At 46.5% G+C, this 17,435-nt stretch overlaps 2 protein-coding genes across 2 annotated transcripts in view; one reads left to right on the top strand and one right to left on the bottom strand.

The window, feature by feature from the left end:
• Window positions 1-1,948: 1,948 nt before the first annotated feature.
• On the top strand, window positions 1,949-6,025 carry hacd4 (3-hydroxyacyl-CoA dehydratase 4). Its single transcript, XM_076148808.1, has 7 exons — window positions 1,949-2,188; window positions 2,912-3,018; window positions 3,093-3,220; window positions 3,302-3,411; window positions 3,928-4,034; window positions 5,242-5,373; window positions 5,846-6,025. The coding sequence occupies exons 1-7, from the start codon at window positions 2,055-2,057 to the stop codon at window positions 5,926-5,928; spliced, it is 801 nt and encodes a 266-aa protein (XP_076004923.1). The 5' UTR covers window positions 1,949-2,054; the 3' UTR covers window positions 5,929-6,025.
• The window catches only part of focad (focadhesin), a 20,367-nt gene continuing 8,935 nt past the window's right edge, over window positions 6,004-17,435 (bottom strand). The window contains exons 8-44 of the mRNA XM_076148388.1: window positions 17,145-17,354; window positions 16,919-17,006; window positions 16,620-16,813; window positions 16,214-16,477; window positions 15,903-16,007; window positions 15,484-15,585; window positions 15,255-15,382; window positions 14,846-14,972; window positions 14,609-14,743; window positions 14,406-14,456; window positions 13,896-13,979; window positions 13,671-13,809; window positions 13,330-13,518; window positions 13,091-13,212; window positions 12,902-12,994; window positions 12,709-12,797; window positions 12,568-12,609; window positions 12,344-12,452; window positions 12,000-12,116; window positions 11,559-11,797; window positions 11,380-11,469; window positions 11,028-11,172; window positions 10,805-10,924; window positions 10,496-10,618; window positions 10,229-10,306; window positions 10,024-10,095; window positions 9,769-9,871; window positions 9,239-9,319; window positions 8,950-9,078; window positions 8,757-8,872; window positions 8,345-8,605; window positions 8,026-8,115; window positions 7,540-7,717; window positions 7,346-7,443; window positions 6,848-7,099; window positions 6,679-6,754; window positions 6,004-6,251 (exon numbers count right to left, since the gene is read on the bottom strand). Of these exons, the coding sequence (XP_076004503.1) occupies window positions 6,178-6,251; window positions 6,679-6,754; window positions 6,848-7,099; window positions 7,346-7,443; window positions 7,540-7,717; window positions 8,026-8,115; window positions 8,345-8,605; window positions 8,757-8,872; window positions 8,950-9,078; window positions 9,239-9,319; window positions 9,769-9,871; window positions 10,024-10,095; window positions 10,229-10,306; window positions 10,496-10,618; window positions 10,805-10,924; window positions 11,028-11,172; window positions 11,380-11,469; window positions 11,559-11,797; window positions 12,000-12,116; window positions 12,344-12,452; window positions 12,568-12,609; window positions 12,709-12,797; window positions 12,902-12,994; window positions 13,091-13,212; window positions 13,330-13,518; window positions 13,671-13,809; window positions 13,896-13,979; window positions 14,406-14,456; window positions 14,609-14,743; window positions 14,846-14,972; window positions 15,255-15,382; window positions 15,484-15,585; window positions 15,903-16,007; window positions 16,214-16,477; window positions 16,620-16,813; window positions 16,919-17,006; window positions 17,145-17,354 (4,713 nt within the window). The 3' untranslated portion in view covers window positions 6,004-6,177. The remainder of the gene's footprint in view (window positions 6,252-6,678; window positions 6,755-6,847; window positions 7,100-7,345; window positions 7,444-7,539; window positions 7,718-8,025; window positions 8,116-8,344; window positions 8,606-8,756; window positions 8,873-8,949; window positions 9,079-9,238; window positions 9,320-9,768; window positions 9,872-10,023; window positions 10,096-10,228; window positions 10,307-10,495; window positions 10,619-10,804; window positions 10,925-11,027; window positions 11,173-11,379; window positions 11,470-11,558; window positions 11,798-11,999; window positions 12,117-12,343; window positions 12,453-12,567; window positions 12,610-12,708; window positions 12,798-12,901; window positions 12,995-13,090; window positions 13,213-13,329; window positions 13,519-13,670; window positions 13,810-13,895; window positions 13,980-14,405; window positions 14,457-14,608; window positions 14,744-14,845; window positions 14,973-15,254; window positions 15,383-15,483; window positions 15,586-15,902; window positions 16,008-16,213; window positions 16,478-16,619; window positions 16,814-16,918; window positions 17,007-17,144; window positions 17,355-17,435) is intronic.

Below are 17,435 nucleotides of genomic sequence, written 5' to 3'. Positions count from 1 at the left end.
AAGTGTTTTATTTTGTCAAACTTGTAACAATATTTCTGCAGAACAGCATCTATTTTATGTTTTTTAAGCCCTAAAACTCTGGTATAGATTAATTTGGTAAAAAGTAATTTAAGAGCCCCACTGACTATGGTAACATTTCCATGGCGACACAAACACCTCACCAGCTGTCGGCAAAAAAAGTTCAGCTCAGATGCAAATGATCCTGTCTGAAGAGACAATAAACACCCAGAGCGACAACAACTGAACGACTCCATTCACTCGTCTCTTGTTTAGTTTGGATCACCGGGGGCCAATGGGCTTGAGGGGCCCCGGGTCTCCAAAGGTCGGGCTAGGATCTCCAGAGTATAATTAGGTCAAATTTAGCAACATGGCGCCACTGCTTGACTCTGAACTTAAAGGGCATCCAGAAAAAAGTAAATGGAAAACACAGCAAGGATACAAAATGACGCTGCAGCTAGTTGGAATGAAGCTTGAACCCCAGGCTCCCCGAGGGGTTGGAAACCAGAGACGAAACTCTCCTCCACTTGTGTCAATGTCTGGATGACTCAGCTGTGGTATCTGATCCCGGATAGGCTACCGGGAATGCAGATGCAGAAACACAACAAGCTAGCATCCTCACGTCTGGATTCTTAATGACAGATATGAGAGAGAGAGAGAGAAAGAGAGAGAGGGGATTTGTAACAATAACTGTTAATCGTGAAGAATTCTTGAATATCTGTTCTGTATTGTATGTAATTGTCTGTTTTGTGTTGTGGTTTCACTGTGTATTAAATGAAAATGGCGAGCAGAGAAACAGGGAGGAGCTACACATTTACCTTGAAAAGTTCTCTGCAAACTACAAATAAACCATCACCACAGCGTGAGTTCATCGAGTAGTTCGTAGTCAAGTGTTGTGAAGTGAACTATGCTATGTTGATTTCGAGTGGAGACTTGAAAACAGCAACTGGTGAAGGGATGCGACTCCTGTCTGATACAAGCGACACCCGAAATCAGTTTAGTTGATAGAAATACAAATTGTCACATTTCTATGATTACATTTTGATTTAAATGGCATCCAGGAAAAACTTGAAAAAAAAAATGATTTAGAGAAGTCACTGTACAGCCTGTGTGACAATGGAGAAGTGCAACACTGAGCTTGGAGTTTTCTCAGCGTGTTAATTCTTCAAGTTTTCAGGCCAGACGTCTGAAGCCCTAAAACCTTGAGAAGCTTGCTTGTTGCTCTAAACGTCGCTAGGCTGAATTACTGTAAACAGGATATATTTAGCTTCCTATTTTTGTGAGTTGACCTGGTGACTGCAGGACCTGAAAAGATTTGGTTACGTTCTCAAGTCTACATTAAAACAGCAGCAGGTCAATCATGTTGCAGCGAACGTTGAAAAGGATTATCAAGGCGACATAAGATGTTAACGGGAGCAGAGCGCTCAAAGAAACACGACCCCACTTTCTTATTTCATCTGTGAACTCAGGAGGCTCAGCCAAATCTGCTGGCTAACATTCCTTACATTATATCTCCAGGGCGACAGACATTCAGGTCATGTGTGTATGCTGAAGACATCAAACGACCTGCCAAATGTGACTCGAAACATCTTCATTAGCAACTAACACTTAGTACGTTTACATGAACTTTAAGACTTTGATGTGTGATGTGTGATTTATTGTATGAAATCGTTTTTTTTTTGTCGTCATGGCAACATCTTACTGTATTAGAAATCAGTAAGAACTTCGCTGATTCTGACTTATTGCATTCAGCTGTGCGAGTGTCAATTTGTGTTAATTTCAGTGAGTACAAATGAGTTCAGCAATACATCATGGCAATTTGAAAAAAGTTTAAAAAAAAGTTGTATAATTATGAGTGAAACATGGTTATGTAATATGTTGGGAGGAGGGGGGGTGCTGGTTGTGACCCAGAGCCTCATCGGTCTCTGCTTCGCCTCTGTTTCCCCTCATCGCTCGAGAAGTTCTCATGCAGACGCTTCGTTTCGTGACGTGGCGCGCGCGATGATGCGAGTTTCCGCTACGCATTGCGACGCGTTACGTTGTTTACGTTCCGCCCTATGAAGCACGCGGACGAGCTCTCTCTCCGAACTCCCACGAAGGAGCACAAACGAGAACTCTTACTGGAATCACGCGCAGCTGCCCCAGTACCTGCAGGAATACTACCCGAGTGCTACGACAGCACTGCAACCATGTGAGTATTTAAGGGGGAAATACACGTTTTTAGGGCGTGGAGGAGCAACCTTGATGCAGTTTGATTCAATGCCTGAAAGTTTTAAGTCACTCAGATTCCAGTGTACCTGCAGTAGAAGTACAGCACTGCAGTACTCAAAGTTTTGAAACACTTGCACTTCCCCTCCTGTCAGATTGACTGCACAGTTTCTTTTTTTTTGGCTCCACAAATTTGCCGACTTGAACAACAGCAGAGACGTCATGTTACTTTTGTTTTCATCACATTATGAAATTTCATGAACAAATAAAGTAACAACAGGGAAAATCTATTGAATCTGTAAACAATCAGCTCTGCATGTAGTTTACATGGTTAAAAATGCAGTTAAGAGATTCTTCCACAATGCATAAAAAAATAATTGAAGCATCCAAAATCAAAACAAAAATGTAATGAAATGTAAATCAACTCTACGAATTGTTACACACATTATAGATGTGGGCAGGATTAAGATGAAGGGGAAGTCCCAGTACTTCAGAGCTTTGTAAGTAGGGACTGCAGTACTTCAAGGGAGTACTCGGGCAGTAGACACAAATTTACAACTCTGTTTTGTACTTGGAACAAAAGGTGAGAAATTACCAGGTGTGTAACTACAAACCTGCTTTGTTAAGGTGTTGTGTTGAGACTTGCAGGTTTATTTGGTGTTTCTGTCCTCAGTCTTTGGTCACCCGATGTGTCTCCTTGCTGCAGGTTCAGCGTCAGACTCGCCTACATCTTCATCTATAACCTGTTTCAGTTCTGCAGTCACACGTGGATCCTGGCGAACATCTCAGCGAGGTTTCTCAGTTTTGGGAGAGGTGAGCTTCCAAAAGTAAACTTGAAGGAATGGAACTGGAATGCGAGTGATTCATGGAATGCGTTTCCCTTGCAGATGCCTTGGCAGACACGTTTTACTCAGTCGGGGTTGTGATGAGCCTTTGCCAGCTGATCTCCATCCTGGAGCTTTTCCACATTGCAGACGGGCTGGAGAAGGCCCGGCTCTTTCCTCGCCTCTTCCAAGTGCGTTTCACAACTGAATTGAGTCATTTATCAGGCGAGCACTTTGTTCATCAGATTCTGCTGATGGTGTCGTCTTTCCAGATTTTGGAGCGGCATCTCCTGCTGATCCTGGTCATCATGCTGGAGGAGGTCCAGAGCAAACCTATCATGTGTGTGCAGTTCCTCCTCTGGAATATTCTGGATCTCCTACGGTTAGCACATCACTTAACTGTCTTAGTCGTATGGCATCGATTATTCAGCATTTCAGGAGTTTTAATCAAATCAAACTTTGAATCATATATAACTATATTTGCACATTCAAGGATTTCATTTTGGTGTAATTGCTAAACATAAACACATTAATATAGGAAGTATAAACAGTAAATGTAGTCAATTTTAGTGATAAGTAGGGGAAACAAAATCACAAATCTATATGCATAAAACATGATATAAATGTAAACGTAAAAACAGCTGTATAAAACAAATGTATGCAGGGGGTTTTACAGATATTCAGTGTTAACTTCGCACATCCGTTGGTCCAGCGATGGTCTTTGAATGGACCCTCATGGGTCCATGTCAGCCCCACCTTCTTAGTGAAGGACAATAATCTACACAATATGACAACTTACATAATCCACGACAGAGTTCAGATGTAAATTTCCTGAGTGAGAATGGGCATAACATGCTTTACCGATAAATTAACATTTCTCTGTGTACTTTAATGACAGGTACCCACACGAGCTCCTGTGCGTTATGGCCACGCCCTCACTCCGTATGCTGTGGACTCGCTACACGCTGGGCATCCCTATGTATGTCCTGTCAGCTGCCATAGAAGGTACTATCAGTTTAATCACCGCACTGTCATGCTGGGCTGGAAATGCTCTGCAAATATAATATACACTCCTGACATTTACAGACGCGCCTTCAAAAAAGTGCAGACCTGTGTGTTTAAACAAGTTTTTGTGTTGTCAGTATGCCTACTGACAACACAAAAACTGGAGAGGTGTCATACAGTGATCACACATTGATTGGGACCATTGGATGTGATGTGTAACCCAAAGGTGCTCAACCTGACGTTTTGAATGCAAACCCAACTGTACAACAACCCAACAAACAAAGAGACCCGATCCGATTTCCCTTTTGACATTACTTGTTTATTCCGTCTATTTCAGACCGTCAAGCCATGCTCTAGTCGAGTCAGACCCCTGATGGAAAGCATGTTGAAGGGTAAAAAATAGCGCTAACTTTATGAGGAAACGCTGACATGGACTAACTAAAAACCCTTAAATTATTTTTTGTGTGTTAGAAATTGGTAAATCCCTAAACTTATAGAACAAAATATTAAAACGTTGCTGAAATGATGGTTCTCTTTCCACGCTCACATAAAACTGAGTGAAAATACATGTAAATGAAAGTCCATGTTCAGTTTGGTCAAGGGAGGGTTTAAGACAGTTCTGGTGGTAAGTGTGTGCAGTAGTGAGTGAGCAGGAAATTAGTTGGGAAAGTGGTGGAGATAACACACCAGGAAGTGTGTGAGGACAGCACACACACAAAAAGGAAGTTATGTGACACCATTAAAAATACGGATCTTGCCAACAACGTTGCTTTTAGCTATGCAAACATCTCTACACGTGACATCATGCACATCCTGTAGTTGTTGCATTTGTTTGTGTCCCCAAAAATTACCAGGGTGCCAGGTGCAATACCCACAAAGTCATTAGCTAGGGCGAGTGTGGCGGCAACTTGCCGGTGCTGGCTAACTTTTAACGATAGGCCAACTTTTTTTTCAATGCCATGCGATCTACCCACATAATCTTCGCGATCCATCGACGTATTGGGCACCCCTGCTCTACATGGTCGTTCACACACTGACTGCAAACTTCTCAGTCAGCACACCACACACGCATACACACCAGCTTTCTGCAGCAGCAGTTCCTCTGTTTGGTGGCTTATGTGCAAGGTAGCACTAAGATGTTTTTCTGTCATCACTTCTTGCTCTCTTCCTCTGGTGATGAGTATTGAATGTGTGCGTGTTTCGTCAGGTATGGCCGTTTACAAGGCTCTGCCGTACCTGCAGCCAACAGGCTCAAACTCATTCCATCTGGACACGGCGGGATCGGCACAGATCCGCCTCCCCTCCGTGCTCATGGCGTACCTGCCTCTTCTTGCAGTTGGTAAGATGAATGATGGCTCAATACCACGTTTATGGTCTCAGTGAAGCAGCTATACGGTTACTGTAGTTACCCCAGTACTCACAGGATACCACTACTATAATGGCCTCATCACCCTATGTGGATTCCGTGACAAAAGTGGTAAGGTTTTGCTAAAAAAAAAAAAATTCAAAACATAATTGATTTTGAGACATTTTGTGTGGAGGTTGTGGGCCAAGGAACATTCTAGTAGATTTTGAGACGGTTCTCGATCAGAGTTTTTAGTTTTTAAACATAAATTTTAGCAGAGACAGCCGGCCCAAATCATTCACTACTACTGGATCTGCATCTGTAGGATCTGTCAATTAAAGAGAAACATGTTTGGCCAGGGCAGAGGTTTGCATGCTTTCTTGTTTACTTGTGATTTGAACAAGTGAATTGAATTAACTCAGATTAGTCTACACGCCAACTTGCTAACAAGAGTCTTGTCCTCTAGGGGTGGCTGTTACAGCCTGGCAGCTAGTGAAGGAGAGAGAGGAGCGCCTGGACAAATGGAACAAGAAGCTGAAAAGAAAGTAATGCAACGTACTTCAGATTACTACATTGACGGCTGCTCCGCTTTACCACACGATTAGTCAGAGAGGAAGAAGATGATGAAGAGATGTCTTCGATAGACATCAAACACTTTTAATGAGATTTACATCATCAAGTTTGCAAAAATGGCATCATTGTGTTCATTTAAGCAGGAATGAAACTGGATATAAATACTGAAAAAAAACACTGAGACCCCCAATAGTGTCCAGACGCCGGGCCGTGGCCATCTCAGGGCTACCAGCCGTATGCTCGGGTCCACACAGCTTTCTTCCTGAACTCTGCTGAGGAGCTGAGAGCCACTAACGTCGCTGAAACAAAGAGGAACAAACACACCATCACAGATTAATTACAACAAAAATGTGCCTGGACTGGTTCTGTCAACTTGAGGCGAGTTCATTCAAACACAGCCGCAAATTTAACATGTTGTGTAGATTAGCAACCTCATCAACTCCTCATCAGCTGATCACCAGGCTGTCACAAGACAACATCTCCTGGCAACAATGTCTAGTTGCATCAAATGATTCCAGAGAAATGAAAACAAATTTGACATTTTCATTATTATTAAAGCGTCACATGATTTTTCCAGAACGTTTGGGATATTTTATTTCACATTCCAATTTCAAGTTCTGTAACACAAATGTTCAGCTTCCATTGTCATCATCATCACGGTGATGTGGACCAACGTTTCACTGCACAATGTACATGTGAAAACTGTGGCGTGTTTGTGTTTGTCACCTTTAGCTACGCTGGCGGTTGTGACAGAAAGACGATCTTCAGGAGCCTCAGTGATGCTGAGAAGCCAGTCAATAAACTGTGAGGGAGGGGGGTAAAGAGACATTACAAACATAAATACCAGTGTTAATCAGGTCCTGACTATGCGATTCAGAACTTCAGGTGGACCAACCTTCTGTGACTGGGTGCTCCAGGGTTCTTTGACCAGGAGCGAGGCCAGGCTGCGGGGCAATCCCAGCAGGCACCGGGGCAGGGCGTGGTCTGTGGCAGAGTCATCACCATACAGATGGTGACGTAGAGCTGAAGGCTTGGAGTCAGGTTGCCACGGAAACCACTGGGACCTGATGCCAAGAAGTAAGGGCGTGAAGTGGTCGCCCCAGGAAACTACAGCGCCAGCAAAGACCTGGAACAGGAAGTCTGTGGCCTGTGGAACAGAATGGTTATCAGTTCACCTGGATGAATGTATACAAACAAATGTTACACTGTATGTTTTTAATGCTTTCATTGGACCAAATGATCAGCAGTTAGTTCCCACACCATTCTGCTGCACTGCACATGCTGCATTCCATGTGAGAACCCTAAAGGCTCAGTCACTTGCTGAAACACTGAGTTTTAACATGTGTGGAATGTGACATCAACACACCCACGGTCTGCAGGCACACAAACACACCATTTTAACGTCTTCACACTTAACAGAAGTTGCACCGTAGGCAACATTTCGGATGTGTCCCATGAGCTCCAGCAGCCACTCCATTCGTTTAGAAACACCTGGAACACAGAGGAAGCCACCATCTTTAGTACCTCAAACATCGATGACATAGTCACAGGAAAAATCATGCCCTGGTTTGCAGGTGATTGGTGAACCTGTGTTGGCGCTGGCAACCAGTCGGCATTGGTAAAATGTCTGAAGAAGAAGCCAGCCAACTCTAGAGCTCGGCCACCCGCTAAGCACTCCAGCGATGACATCATTAAGACCTAGCAGGGGAACTCTGCCCTGAGAGATCAGGTAGGCCAGGATGAAGCAGCTCTTCTCCATCTGACTCTGAACAGGAACAGACAGTGGATCGACACACACAACTCAACCTGGGGTCAGGATTTGAGTGCAGTTTGATTTTGTTGCAGATTTTAGATCGTTTCCAGCTGATATTCAGTTCAATCGCACAAAAACAAACCTGGACCACACTTCAGCAGTCAGTACATTAGCAAGATTAATTTATAGACGCCACATGCAAGTTCACCAATATTCATGAGGTGAGACCCAAAATACCATTATAAATCAACATATCATAATCTAAACATTATTAAAATAAGTTTATACTACTTCAATATAACCTTTGAGGCATTTCATACCTCTGTGACTCGAGAGATTCGCTCGATCTCTGTGTCTGACAACTCTGAAAGACATTTGGCGATTTTGAGGTACAAATCCACTTCATGATCCTGGAAAGATCAAAGTCATAATCAACAGAATTATCTCTCACTTTTTCACAACAACTTCATGAAAGGAGATAAGAAAGAAAAAGGCTTAGCACACTTAGCTGTACCTTTATCTTATGTAGATGATATGAGTATCATCTAGTTCATGACTCTTACATCCATCTCAATATATCAAACTGCACACAGCTGGACAGAAATGACTCACGCAGATGTGGAGAATCATCAACTGTACCTGAATTTGGTTGGGCAGGAGGGTGAAGATCTTCTCTGTGGTGGAGCACAGGGTGGTCCAGCAGTTGTTGGGGGGGTTTGGGAGGGCCAGGGCCTGGCAGAGTCCCTGCAGCACGGACCGGCAGAGGTCCAGGCGCTGAGCCCGGCGATCCTCCTGGAACTGCTGCAGGCCGAGGCTCTCGACATAGACCTGGAGCTTTTCCTCAGTGACGTGTTTCATCCACAAGCCGAGGTTCTCGTACAGGTAACCACATGTCTGGTGCTGCACCACAAACACTTATTCTAAATCTCACAACATTTATGAATACATTTTACTGTGACTTCCAAACAGATTGATCTTTTTGTACATTTTGTATAATGTCAGTTTCAGTTTCTCTACATTGAAATATGTGTGTGATTTAACTTGAACTTACACTAAGACTGTGAACAAGCGGTGCAGATATCCATGTGCCAAGAAAGAGTGACGCACTCTGAGAAGACTGCGCCTGTCCAGCTGCCAGCACCACACACTGATGCTGTAGCTCTGCTCCTGTGGAAGAGACGGAGGTTACACTGCTGATCTGACTAGACTTTTTGTTAGAATGTATGAACATGAGAGACACTAACCAAAGCTCAGCCTCATCAGAGGAGATAGGATTGCGCTCCAGTTGATGGGTGGATACTGGAAACTTGCTCCGACTGATGCCAGGGGCGTAAGTGCGGTCTTAACCAGCGATGGACAGACAAACTCTGGACCTGGGAAAGACAACATACGAGGACAGCTATTTAAGAATGACCTGGGAAAAGGAAAGGGTGAATCAATAATTCTAAGATGATAGTTGAAAGAAAATTGAAATGTGATTCAGACAATTCACACGCAAAACTGCTTGAGTACAGGAAGTGACTGAGATCAAACCTTTCCTTCCAGCCTCTGCGATGAAGTCAACAATGCATCTGATGAGACTTTTCTCTGGGAGGTAGCTGAAATCCTGAGGAACTGAGCGAACCGCAAGACGGGGTAAGAAACGACATCAATGGATGGACAGTAACCAGGACGCAGCAAACTGAAGAAATACGCTATCAGCCATTACATTTGTGTTCCATGGGCTTTTTTCATTCATATAAACAAAAGAAACAAACATGGTTGCTCTAAAGTTCTGAGTGGTCGCTTGGGAGGCTGTTAGGGGGTTGTCACTGTGTTCCTTGTGGTTTGCTCTGGTGCTCTGTGTGGTTGCTTTGGTGTGCTGCATAATTCCTATGGTAGTAGCTGTAGGTGGTTGCTATGGTGTTCTTGGTGTTTATGAGGGAGGTTTCTATGTGTTTCTGGGTGGTTGTTAGGTCTGTATGTTGTGTTGTTAATGTATGATGCCTGGGGCTGGAGAAAATGTTTCAGGGCTCATACCTTGAGGGATCGTGTCCGAAAGAAAAAGAAGCTTCTGTTCCTACCTGCAGTGTGACTGAGGCTAGTGGACATGTGAGCCAAATGCAAATGCCCCAGCAAACACGCACTGATGGACTGCAAACCGATGGCCCCCGAGAATGTTACGATCTGCAGAGGAAGGAGAACAGATCTGAATGAAGATATGAACGCTGTCTGTGGATGTTCCTCCTCGGGAATCATGATGCAGACTGTGGTTCACCGTGTAAGAAGGAGAAGAATTTGAATAGACAATATTGGAGGGGTACAATGTGCTGACACACCTGTGTGATGGCACGAATGACCTCGTTCAGTCGGCTCTGCTGCTGGGACGACAGCTCCGACTCACTCTTCAGCTGGAATACCGGACAACAACCAAACAACCAAACAAAGTGTCATTTAAGTAATCTACTCATATAAAACTATTTTTGTAAAACTTTGTTTTGTTTCTCCGTCACTTAAGGTCATGTTAATGTCTGGATGACGTACCTGAATGAGGTACTTCTCAGATCCCACTAAAGCCACCAGGCCGTTAACAGCAGCCAGTCTCTGCATGGTGGGACACCCCTGAGACACAAAACACACTCATCTGATGGAATTGTGTTATTTTAAACATCATCAGAATGTTGTTGCAGGCTTGTGTCATTCTGCCATCCAGGCCAAGCCGATATTTCGATGAATGTCTTCCAGTAACACAGGAGGGTTTTAGGTCAACATTTGAGCTGTAAGGGGAGAGGACATGTAGCGCCTAGTCACCTCAGACAGCAGGATCTTGATCCAAGCAGCCTGCAGACGTCCGTGGAGGTCTTCTGCTTTACCGTGGCTGTATGTTGACAGGCCATGGACCACCAGTCCGAGAGCCAAGGACAAGCCTGTGTTCTGGACAAACACAGAAGAGCCTCTTACATTTAACTAGACCATTGGCAGAAGCAACGCAGACCATAATACTCATCCTCCAAACAATGCAGAACACCAGAGAAAATGCCAACTTTTCCAGGATTACATCAGAAACTGTGTGTGTTTAAACTCCATATTGACGTTAATGTGACCAGCTCTCCCACACACCTGCTGGCTTTCCTCAGTCAGGCTTCGCAGGGTGTTCATGACCTCATCTGCCTTGGCTGTGTCGATTAGGCCTCCGCCGAAGGCTGAAACGCCCACGCATGCCACAGAGTAGGACAAGACCTGCAGAGACAAAGACAATCAGAGACAGGGTCTGTTAATGTTGCGAATCCAAAATAGCAATCAAACGTTCCGATGCAGTGTAAACGTGGCCACAGATCCGTACCTCCTGCATCATGCGTCCCTGGCTGCTGTCTTGCAGGTTTGCGAGCAGTTTGTCCAGAGTTTGGACCACGTAGACCTGATGGTTGGCCTGCCCGCTGGAGCAGAGAGCCGCCAGCACCAAACCCAGACCCAGCACACAGCCGGTACTGAGGAGGACAGCAGGAACCCAGAATGTATCAGAATAGATAGAATAGAATAGAATAGAATTTTATTGATCATCATGTTGCATGCAATCCACAGCAAATCCCATGCAATTGAAATGTAACTTGCACCCCCTCATATCACACACACACACAAACACACACCTGCAGCTCTGATCCCAAATCACACTCATGTCCTAACAAAACACTGACTTGTACTCCAGGTCGGGGTTGAAGGTGCAGCGTTCCAGAGCATCCAGAGATGGCAGCAGCAGATCAGCGTCCTTCTGAATAGACACGTCACTAATAAGAGGCGGGAGAAGAACTCATCAGTAAGCAGAGATCCATGACGACATACAGGGTTTTCACTCTCGCATGCACGGGCCTCCTACCTGAGGCGCTGGTGATGCAGACTGGACAGCACCATGCCAAGGCTGAGGCCTGAGTAGAACTGGACAGCCTGGGAGTCGTCTGCGGTGGTCGAGCCTGGCAGCCCAACTTGCAGCGCCGACACCACCTGGGCCAGGCCTTCCCTCTGCCACACCACTAGAACCGGGACCAGCAGGGACAAAGCCAGGCTGGCACACGAGCGAGCTATGGCACTCGCAGTGTTCTCGCCAGAGTACGAGCGCTGCACAATGAGGAATAAGACAACCAGATAAACGATTGGTTAATTGGTTTATGTTTGAATTTGACACACTGGGAGCCAATGCAGGGATTTGAGAATTGGTGTAATATGTTGAGAGAATTGATTTCATAATACTGCTGCTCGTCTCTAAATGACAGTATGAACCCTCCAGACTGCTCAGGTCTGTGTGTGAGATGCAGCTTACGTGAAGGAACCAGGGGAAGACGGAGCCTTTGGCCTTGTAGCTGCTGCTGATGATGCTGAGCAGAGAGTCCAGCACCATGGACAACCAGCAGGACGTGGGGACGAACTCCGGTCCAGCCTGTCAATCAAAGGACAGAAACGTCAGAAGCTAAGAAATAAGACATAAGAGAGCAGAGAGTCTGTGAGATGATGTAGAACAAAGAGGTCACGTGTGTGTGTGTGTGTGTGTGTGTGTGTGTGTGTGTGTGTGTGTGTGTAGCCTTGTTCACACTGACTATGGATCTCATACACACATTTATTCAATTACATCACTTTTCAGCAGATGTATGATTGACAGGTGTTTACCCCAAGCCCGCCGTCATTATCAGCTGGCAGGTTGCTCTCATATTTGGCAAGGACGGAAGCCAATCCACTAAGAGCCAGGATGGAGTTTCCCTGAACCACAGGACTGTCCCTGAAGTACACACAACACACAAGCATGAGCAGGACTGTCCCTGAAGTACACACAACACACAAGCATGAGCAGGACTGTCCCTGAAGTACACACAGACCGACAGAGACTAACTCACTTTGTGGCAGCTTTGATGACGTCTGTTAAATGATCTCGGGCCCTGAAACAAACAGGAAAGAACAGAGGCGAGGGATGAAAGACGCTACCAGTTGAATATGAAGTCTGATGCTTTCTTGCGTCATGTTGAGCAGCGACTCACCACATCCAGGCGCAGTGCTGCCTGTACTGCAGGTCCTGAACATCCTCTCTGCGCTGTTTCTGCTGCATTTCCAGATCTGCACGTCGACCCTGAACACAAAAGCCACACAAACATCTCAGCGTCTGACATGGAGGGGTGACATCATTATCCACGTACTATATCAGGCTAATGAGTGTGTGAAAGGGTTTCAAACCTGCAGCGTGGCGTGGAAAGCTCGGCTCATGAACCCTCGCCAGGCCTGAGGCAGCGGGAGGGTGCGATGCCACTCGGACGGCTGAATGTTCACCTGCAAAACCATGAGGTGAAGAGGAAGAAGAGGAGGGAGTGTTGGAGCAGGAAGTGTACAGAGCAGGGTGAGACCTGAGGAAGAGGAGCTCGTTACCTCATGAATGAGTGCTGTCAGCATCTGGTGGAAGCTGCGGCTGCGACTCAGGAGGAAGCGGCTAATGGGTTTGCCGTCACGATCGGTCTGAACGGGGAGGTCGAAGCTCTGCAGCAGACCAGCTGAGACGCAGGAAGGAAGAGGTGAAAACGTGACAACACACACGCAAAGAAAGCTGACATTCAACCTTTAAGAGAGGAAGAAAGGAAGAAAGGGACACGTAGTTGGTTTGTGCTCACCTGCGAGTCCCGGCTTGAGTCCAGGCTGCTTGTTCTTCTCGTAGGTCTTCAGAATGAATGAGGGGATTCCAGCCACCGTCTTCCCCTGGTCTGAGCGTAGCCCTGTCCCCCTCAGCGCCGTGAAATAAACCCCCCGCGGCATCCGGCTCATCTCCTGCTTCACCAGAGACACCAGGAAGAGCTCATACGCTGCAGGAAACAAACACACATGATGCTTAATGCTGATTTTGGTCTCAAAGGTTTCTGTGTTGACCTTATATCAGTGGTGTTGTGTGACAAAAGACCAAGAAAAAAAAAGGACAGTGAAATTGCTGAAACAAGATGGCGGAGGCGTAGCTCACCTGGCAGCACGGGCACAGCAGTGAGAGACAAGAGCTTCAGATAAGATGAACCTGGGATAGACAGATCCTTCTCCTCCTCCTCCTCCTCCTCCTCCTCCTCCTCCTCTTCTCCTTCAGGAAGCTTCACAGCCGGCCGGGCCTTCAGACAAGGGAACAGGAAAAGTCATCGACCAACAACTCAGAACGTCATAGGGAAACATTAGGAAACGGAAGCGTGAATCTTACGTCCTCAGGAAGATGGACGATCGTGTGGACCACATCAGGAAAATCCGCCAAAGCTTTTAAGCCACAGCTGGCCACCTCTGGATCCTACACACACACACACACACACAGGGGCACACACACACACACACACACACTCTTGATTACTGATTGATGATTATTATTATAGCAGGCCAGTAAATACACAATGTAAAAACAAAATGTGGAAGATTGAAGCAATCTGAAAATTTTATCTGAAGATAAAGTAATTTTGCGGTTTTTCAAAACAAAAACTTTCAGTAAAATACGGCTAAAATAAATGAAATAAAATTAGTTTCTATGGCATTTTCAGTGCAAATTTCCTTCCTACAGATAAAATCGAGTGGCGCCACACAGCTGACAAGGGGAACACGTCTGCCCCCCAGTGGACAGGCTGAACACTGTCCTGGCCAATCAAGGGTTCTACTAAACATTCATACAAAGTAGACTAGCTGCTAGGGATAAACAGCTGATCACACACACACACACACACACCTTGCTCACAGCATAACTCCAGAGAAGACTGACCGCCTCCTCTTTCAGTTTCTGTTGAGGAAACACAGATGGAATTTGGCACACAGGAATGTTTTACAGAAACGCATTTTTCCATGATTGTTCCCAGAATTTAGTGCATCCAGCAAAAGACACCAAAGCACACACACACACACACACACACACACACACACACACACAGGCACCTCGTACTCCTGTGAGCGGGCCGTCAGCTGGGGCAGCAGAGCCAGGAGCTCGGCGGTGGCCTTCACCACCAGGGGCCTGGAGTCACAGCTCAGCCGGGGCCCCAGGCTCCTCCACGTGGAGACGATGTCCACCACCTGTCACACACACCTCAACCAGCTCAGCCAAACCACTCCCTCTGTGTGTGTACTTGTTTGTGTGTGCGTGTGCGTGTGCGTGTGCGTGTACGTGTACGTGACCTCGGTCCGACAGAGCTCCTGTAGTCCTTGCAGGGCGAGAGCAGCAGGGGTCGCCAGGTCAGGTTTGCTACACTGAGCTAGAGTTTGTGTGATGGCAGCTAGCATATCACCTCCATGCTGGTAGGGCCTGAGACACACACACACACAACAATCAAACTAGACATCAATACAGCAAAACATGGAGAAAGCAGGAAGCATTAGAACTCATACATCCACCAAGGCCAAACAAGCCCAACTTTGTCTGCTTTCTGATAAACTCTCACTCAAATACACTCAAGAGATTTACACATTCTTAAAAACTCACAGGAAAAGACAATGAAATTAGAAAAGAATGTATGTGTGGATCAGTGTGTGCAAGAGTGTATGGAGTGTGTGTGGGTGTCTGCGTGTGTGTCTGTGTTGGGCTGACCGCTCCCTGCAGACGTCCCTGAGGCAGGCAGCCCTGGCCAGGATTTGCTCCCACTGAGCGTCTCTGCCCACCACCAGCCTGCTGTCCTGCTGGGCCAGCAGACGCTGCAGCTCCGGGTAAACGCGGTCCTGTGTGTCAGGAATCAAACCATTATCTTCATTATTCAACATAAAATCATCATCAACCGTAAAAGCCTCTATACAAACGAAGTGAGAACTTTGAAACGGACCTGTTTCTTCCACAGTGTGGTCATGAGGCACATTGCCACCGCCCTCAGGTTGGGAGTGCTAGCGAGTATCTGGATGGTCTGGAGCACCATGGGAACGCACAGCTGGAACGTCCAAGGACAGAAGAAGAAAACACTCAAGAGCGCAAACCAGCAGGGAGAACAACCACAGCTTGCATTTCTGTCTACATTTGACCTTCGCGATCTGACTAGTTGACCTTGAAAACCTTTAAACAACTCACTACAAGCTGGCTCATCAAACAGATGTTAAATCAGTAATACACAAAAGTCAATGTCTCTTAGAAGACGTGAAAGAAAGAGAATAGCTTCATTGTTTCCGCTTTTCAGGTTCAGTAAATCAAATGATCCCAGACGGCCTGCAGAGTCTCACATCATCAAGGAAGGTCAAAGGTCATCTGTACCTTATGAGTGCCGAGCTTTGGCAGGGAGTTCAGCACCGCATGACACAAGACCGGATCCTTTTCCTTCCCAAGTCTGAACAGCAGGACGGGAATGAGAGACGGGACCTGCCGACACAAGGCAACATGAATTACAGAAATATGTTCACCTATGACCTTTGACCCTGAATCGGGTGCCTTAAAGTGAAATGAAACCTTGTAAAATCGTTGGCCAGAAAGGTTCAACTTAATGTGGGATTTGTCGTCTATTGAAACGTTAGGAAAGACTGTTGGACGATGACTTCATCCTAGACATTCTGTAGATTCTGGTGTACCTGTGAGGGATCAGCCGCAGCCACGGCCTGGCCGGCGTTCAGGGCCAGCCGGCACACGTCTTCTTCCTCACTGCCGATGATGAGGTAGGTCACAATTAGGGTGAGGGAGCCAGGCAGGCGCTGGCCAGACGTCAGGGCGGCGCAGACCGACGTCAACCAATCGCTGGCTGCCGACGGATCGTCCGCCACTTTGCGCAGAATGGACAGAGTCACGCTGAGCTCACTGTGCCAGGAGGGGAGGGGGAGGGGCAATGGGAGGCCGGACTGAGAGGAAGATGAAGAATGAAGGGAAGCAGATAAGTTTGTTGTTTTCAGTAATAGTTTGAACTGAATATGAATTAATGTTGTGAAAGTCCTCAGTACGCTCTCACACTGAGCACGTGTGATGGCGGAGGTGCTGTGTTACCTGTGGGGCTTTAGCTCTCGGTTTGCTGACACTCTGCAGGAGGCTGTGGGCCAATCTGTGGTTCAGCTGGTGCGTTCGGCGGTCCGTCAGCGCCTCGGTGAGGCCCGAGCAGGACAGCAGCTGTAGCACAGGAAGAACCAGAACGGGACCCAACCAGGGTGAAAGGTCGGCGTGCTCAGGAGCTAAACTCAGAGCTGTTTGAAGGACAAAGAGAACCGGAAAACAAAAGGCGCAGAGATGAAGACATTAAATAATGATACAAGAGAAATCTTTTGTGAATGATTGTTGTCGGTCGTTACCCAGGCGGAGCAGGTCGGTCTGCTGAGCTGCAGGGGCGTCGAGCAGGAGCAGAGCCACGCCTACCAACAGCTCCTCTACTGGCAGCTCCTGCAAAAAAAACAAGAAGCTTCACATGCTGTTCACACTCATGATGCACGGCTGTGTGAATTACCGTGCAAGACACTCATAGTCATTTTTGAATAGGTTATGTATTGTTTTTGAAGATGATCTGTGTTGCGGCGTCACCTGTTGGCAATTGTGCAGGAGCTGCTGCATGAAGTGCAGGAGGGGTCTGCAGTCTCCGTTAAAGCTCAGGCACTGCTGACAGGCACAAAGCAGCTGCAGGACCAACCGGACCCTCTTACATCTCCACTGCTCCCCCTGAGCACCGACCAAGCGCTGAAGCAAGGCATCCACAAAGCTGCGCAGCTCCAGCGCCGACTCCAAACCGTCGACCTAACGCCACCAACAATGGTTACAGTAAACACGATGCACAATCCAACATCCAAGTACACAAGTCATATACGTATTTATAGA

Source organism: Genypterus blacodes, unplaced genomic scaffold, assembly GCF_046128005.1.
Source record: "Genypterus blacodes isolate CSIRO-AG114 ecotype Tasmania unplaced genomic scaffold, CSIRO-AGI_Gbla_v1 ptg000002l_1, whole genome shotgun sequence".
Classification (NCBI taxonomy): Eukaryota; Metazoa; Chordata; class Actinopteri; order Ophidiiformes; family Ophidiidae; genus Genypterus; species Genypterus blacodes.
The sequence above is the reverse complement of the archived record's forward strand: the minus strand, read 5'-3'. Positions and strand labels throughout refer to the sequence as shown.

Bases quoted from the DNA above. Each gene is read 5' to 3' on its own strand.
- hacd4 (XM_076148808.1), top strand. From the start codon at position 2,055: ATGAAGCACGCGGACGAGCTCTCTCTCCGAACTCCCACGAAGGAGCAC. The intron at 4,035-5,241 runs GTACTATCAGTT...GTGTTTCGTCAG, and splicing joins CCTGTCAGCTGCCATAGAAG to GTATGGCCGTTTACAAGGCT. The intron at 5,374-5,845 runs GTAAGATGAATG...CTTGTCCTCTAG, and splicing joins CCTGCCTCTTCTTGCAGTTG to GGGTGGCTGTTACAGCCTGG.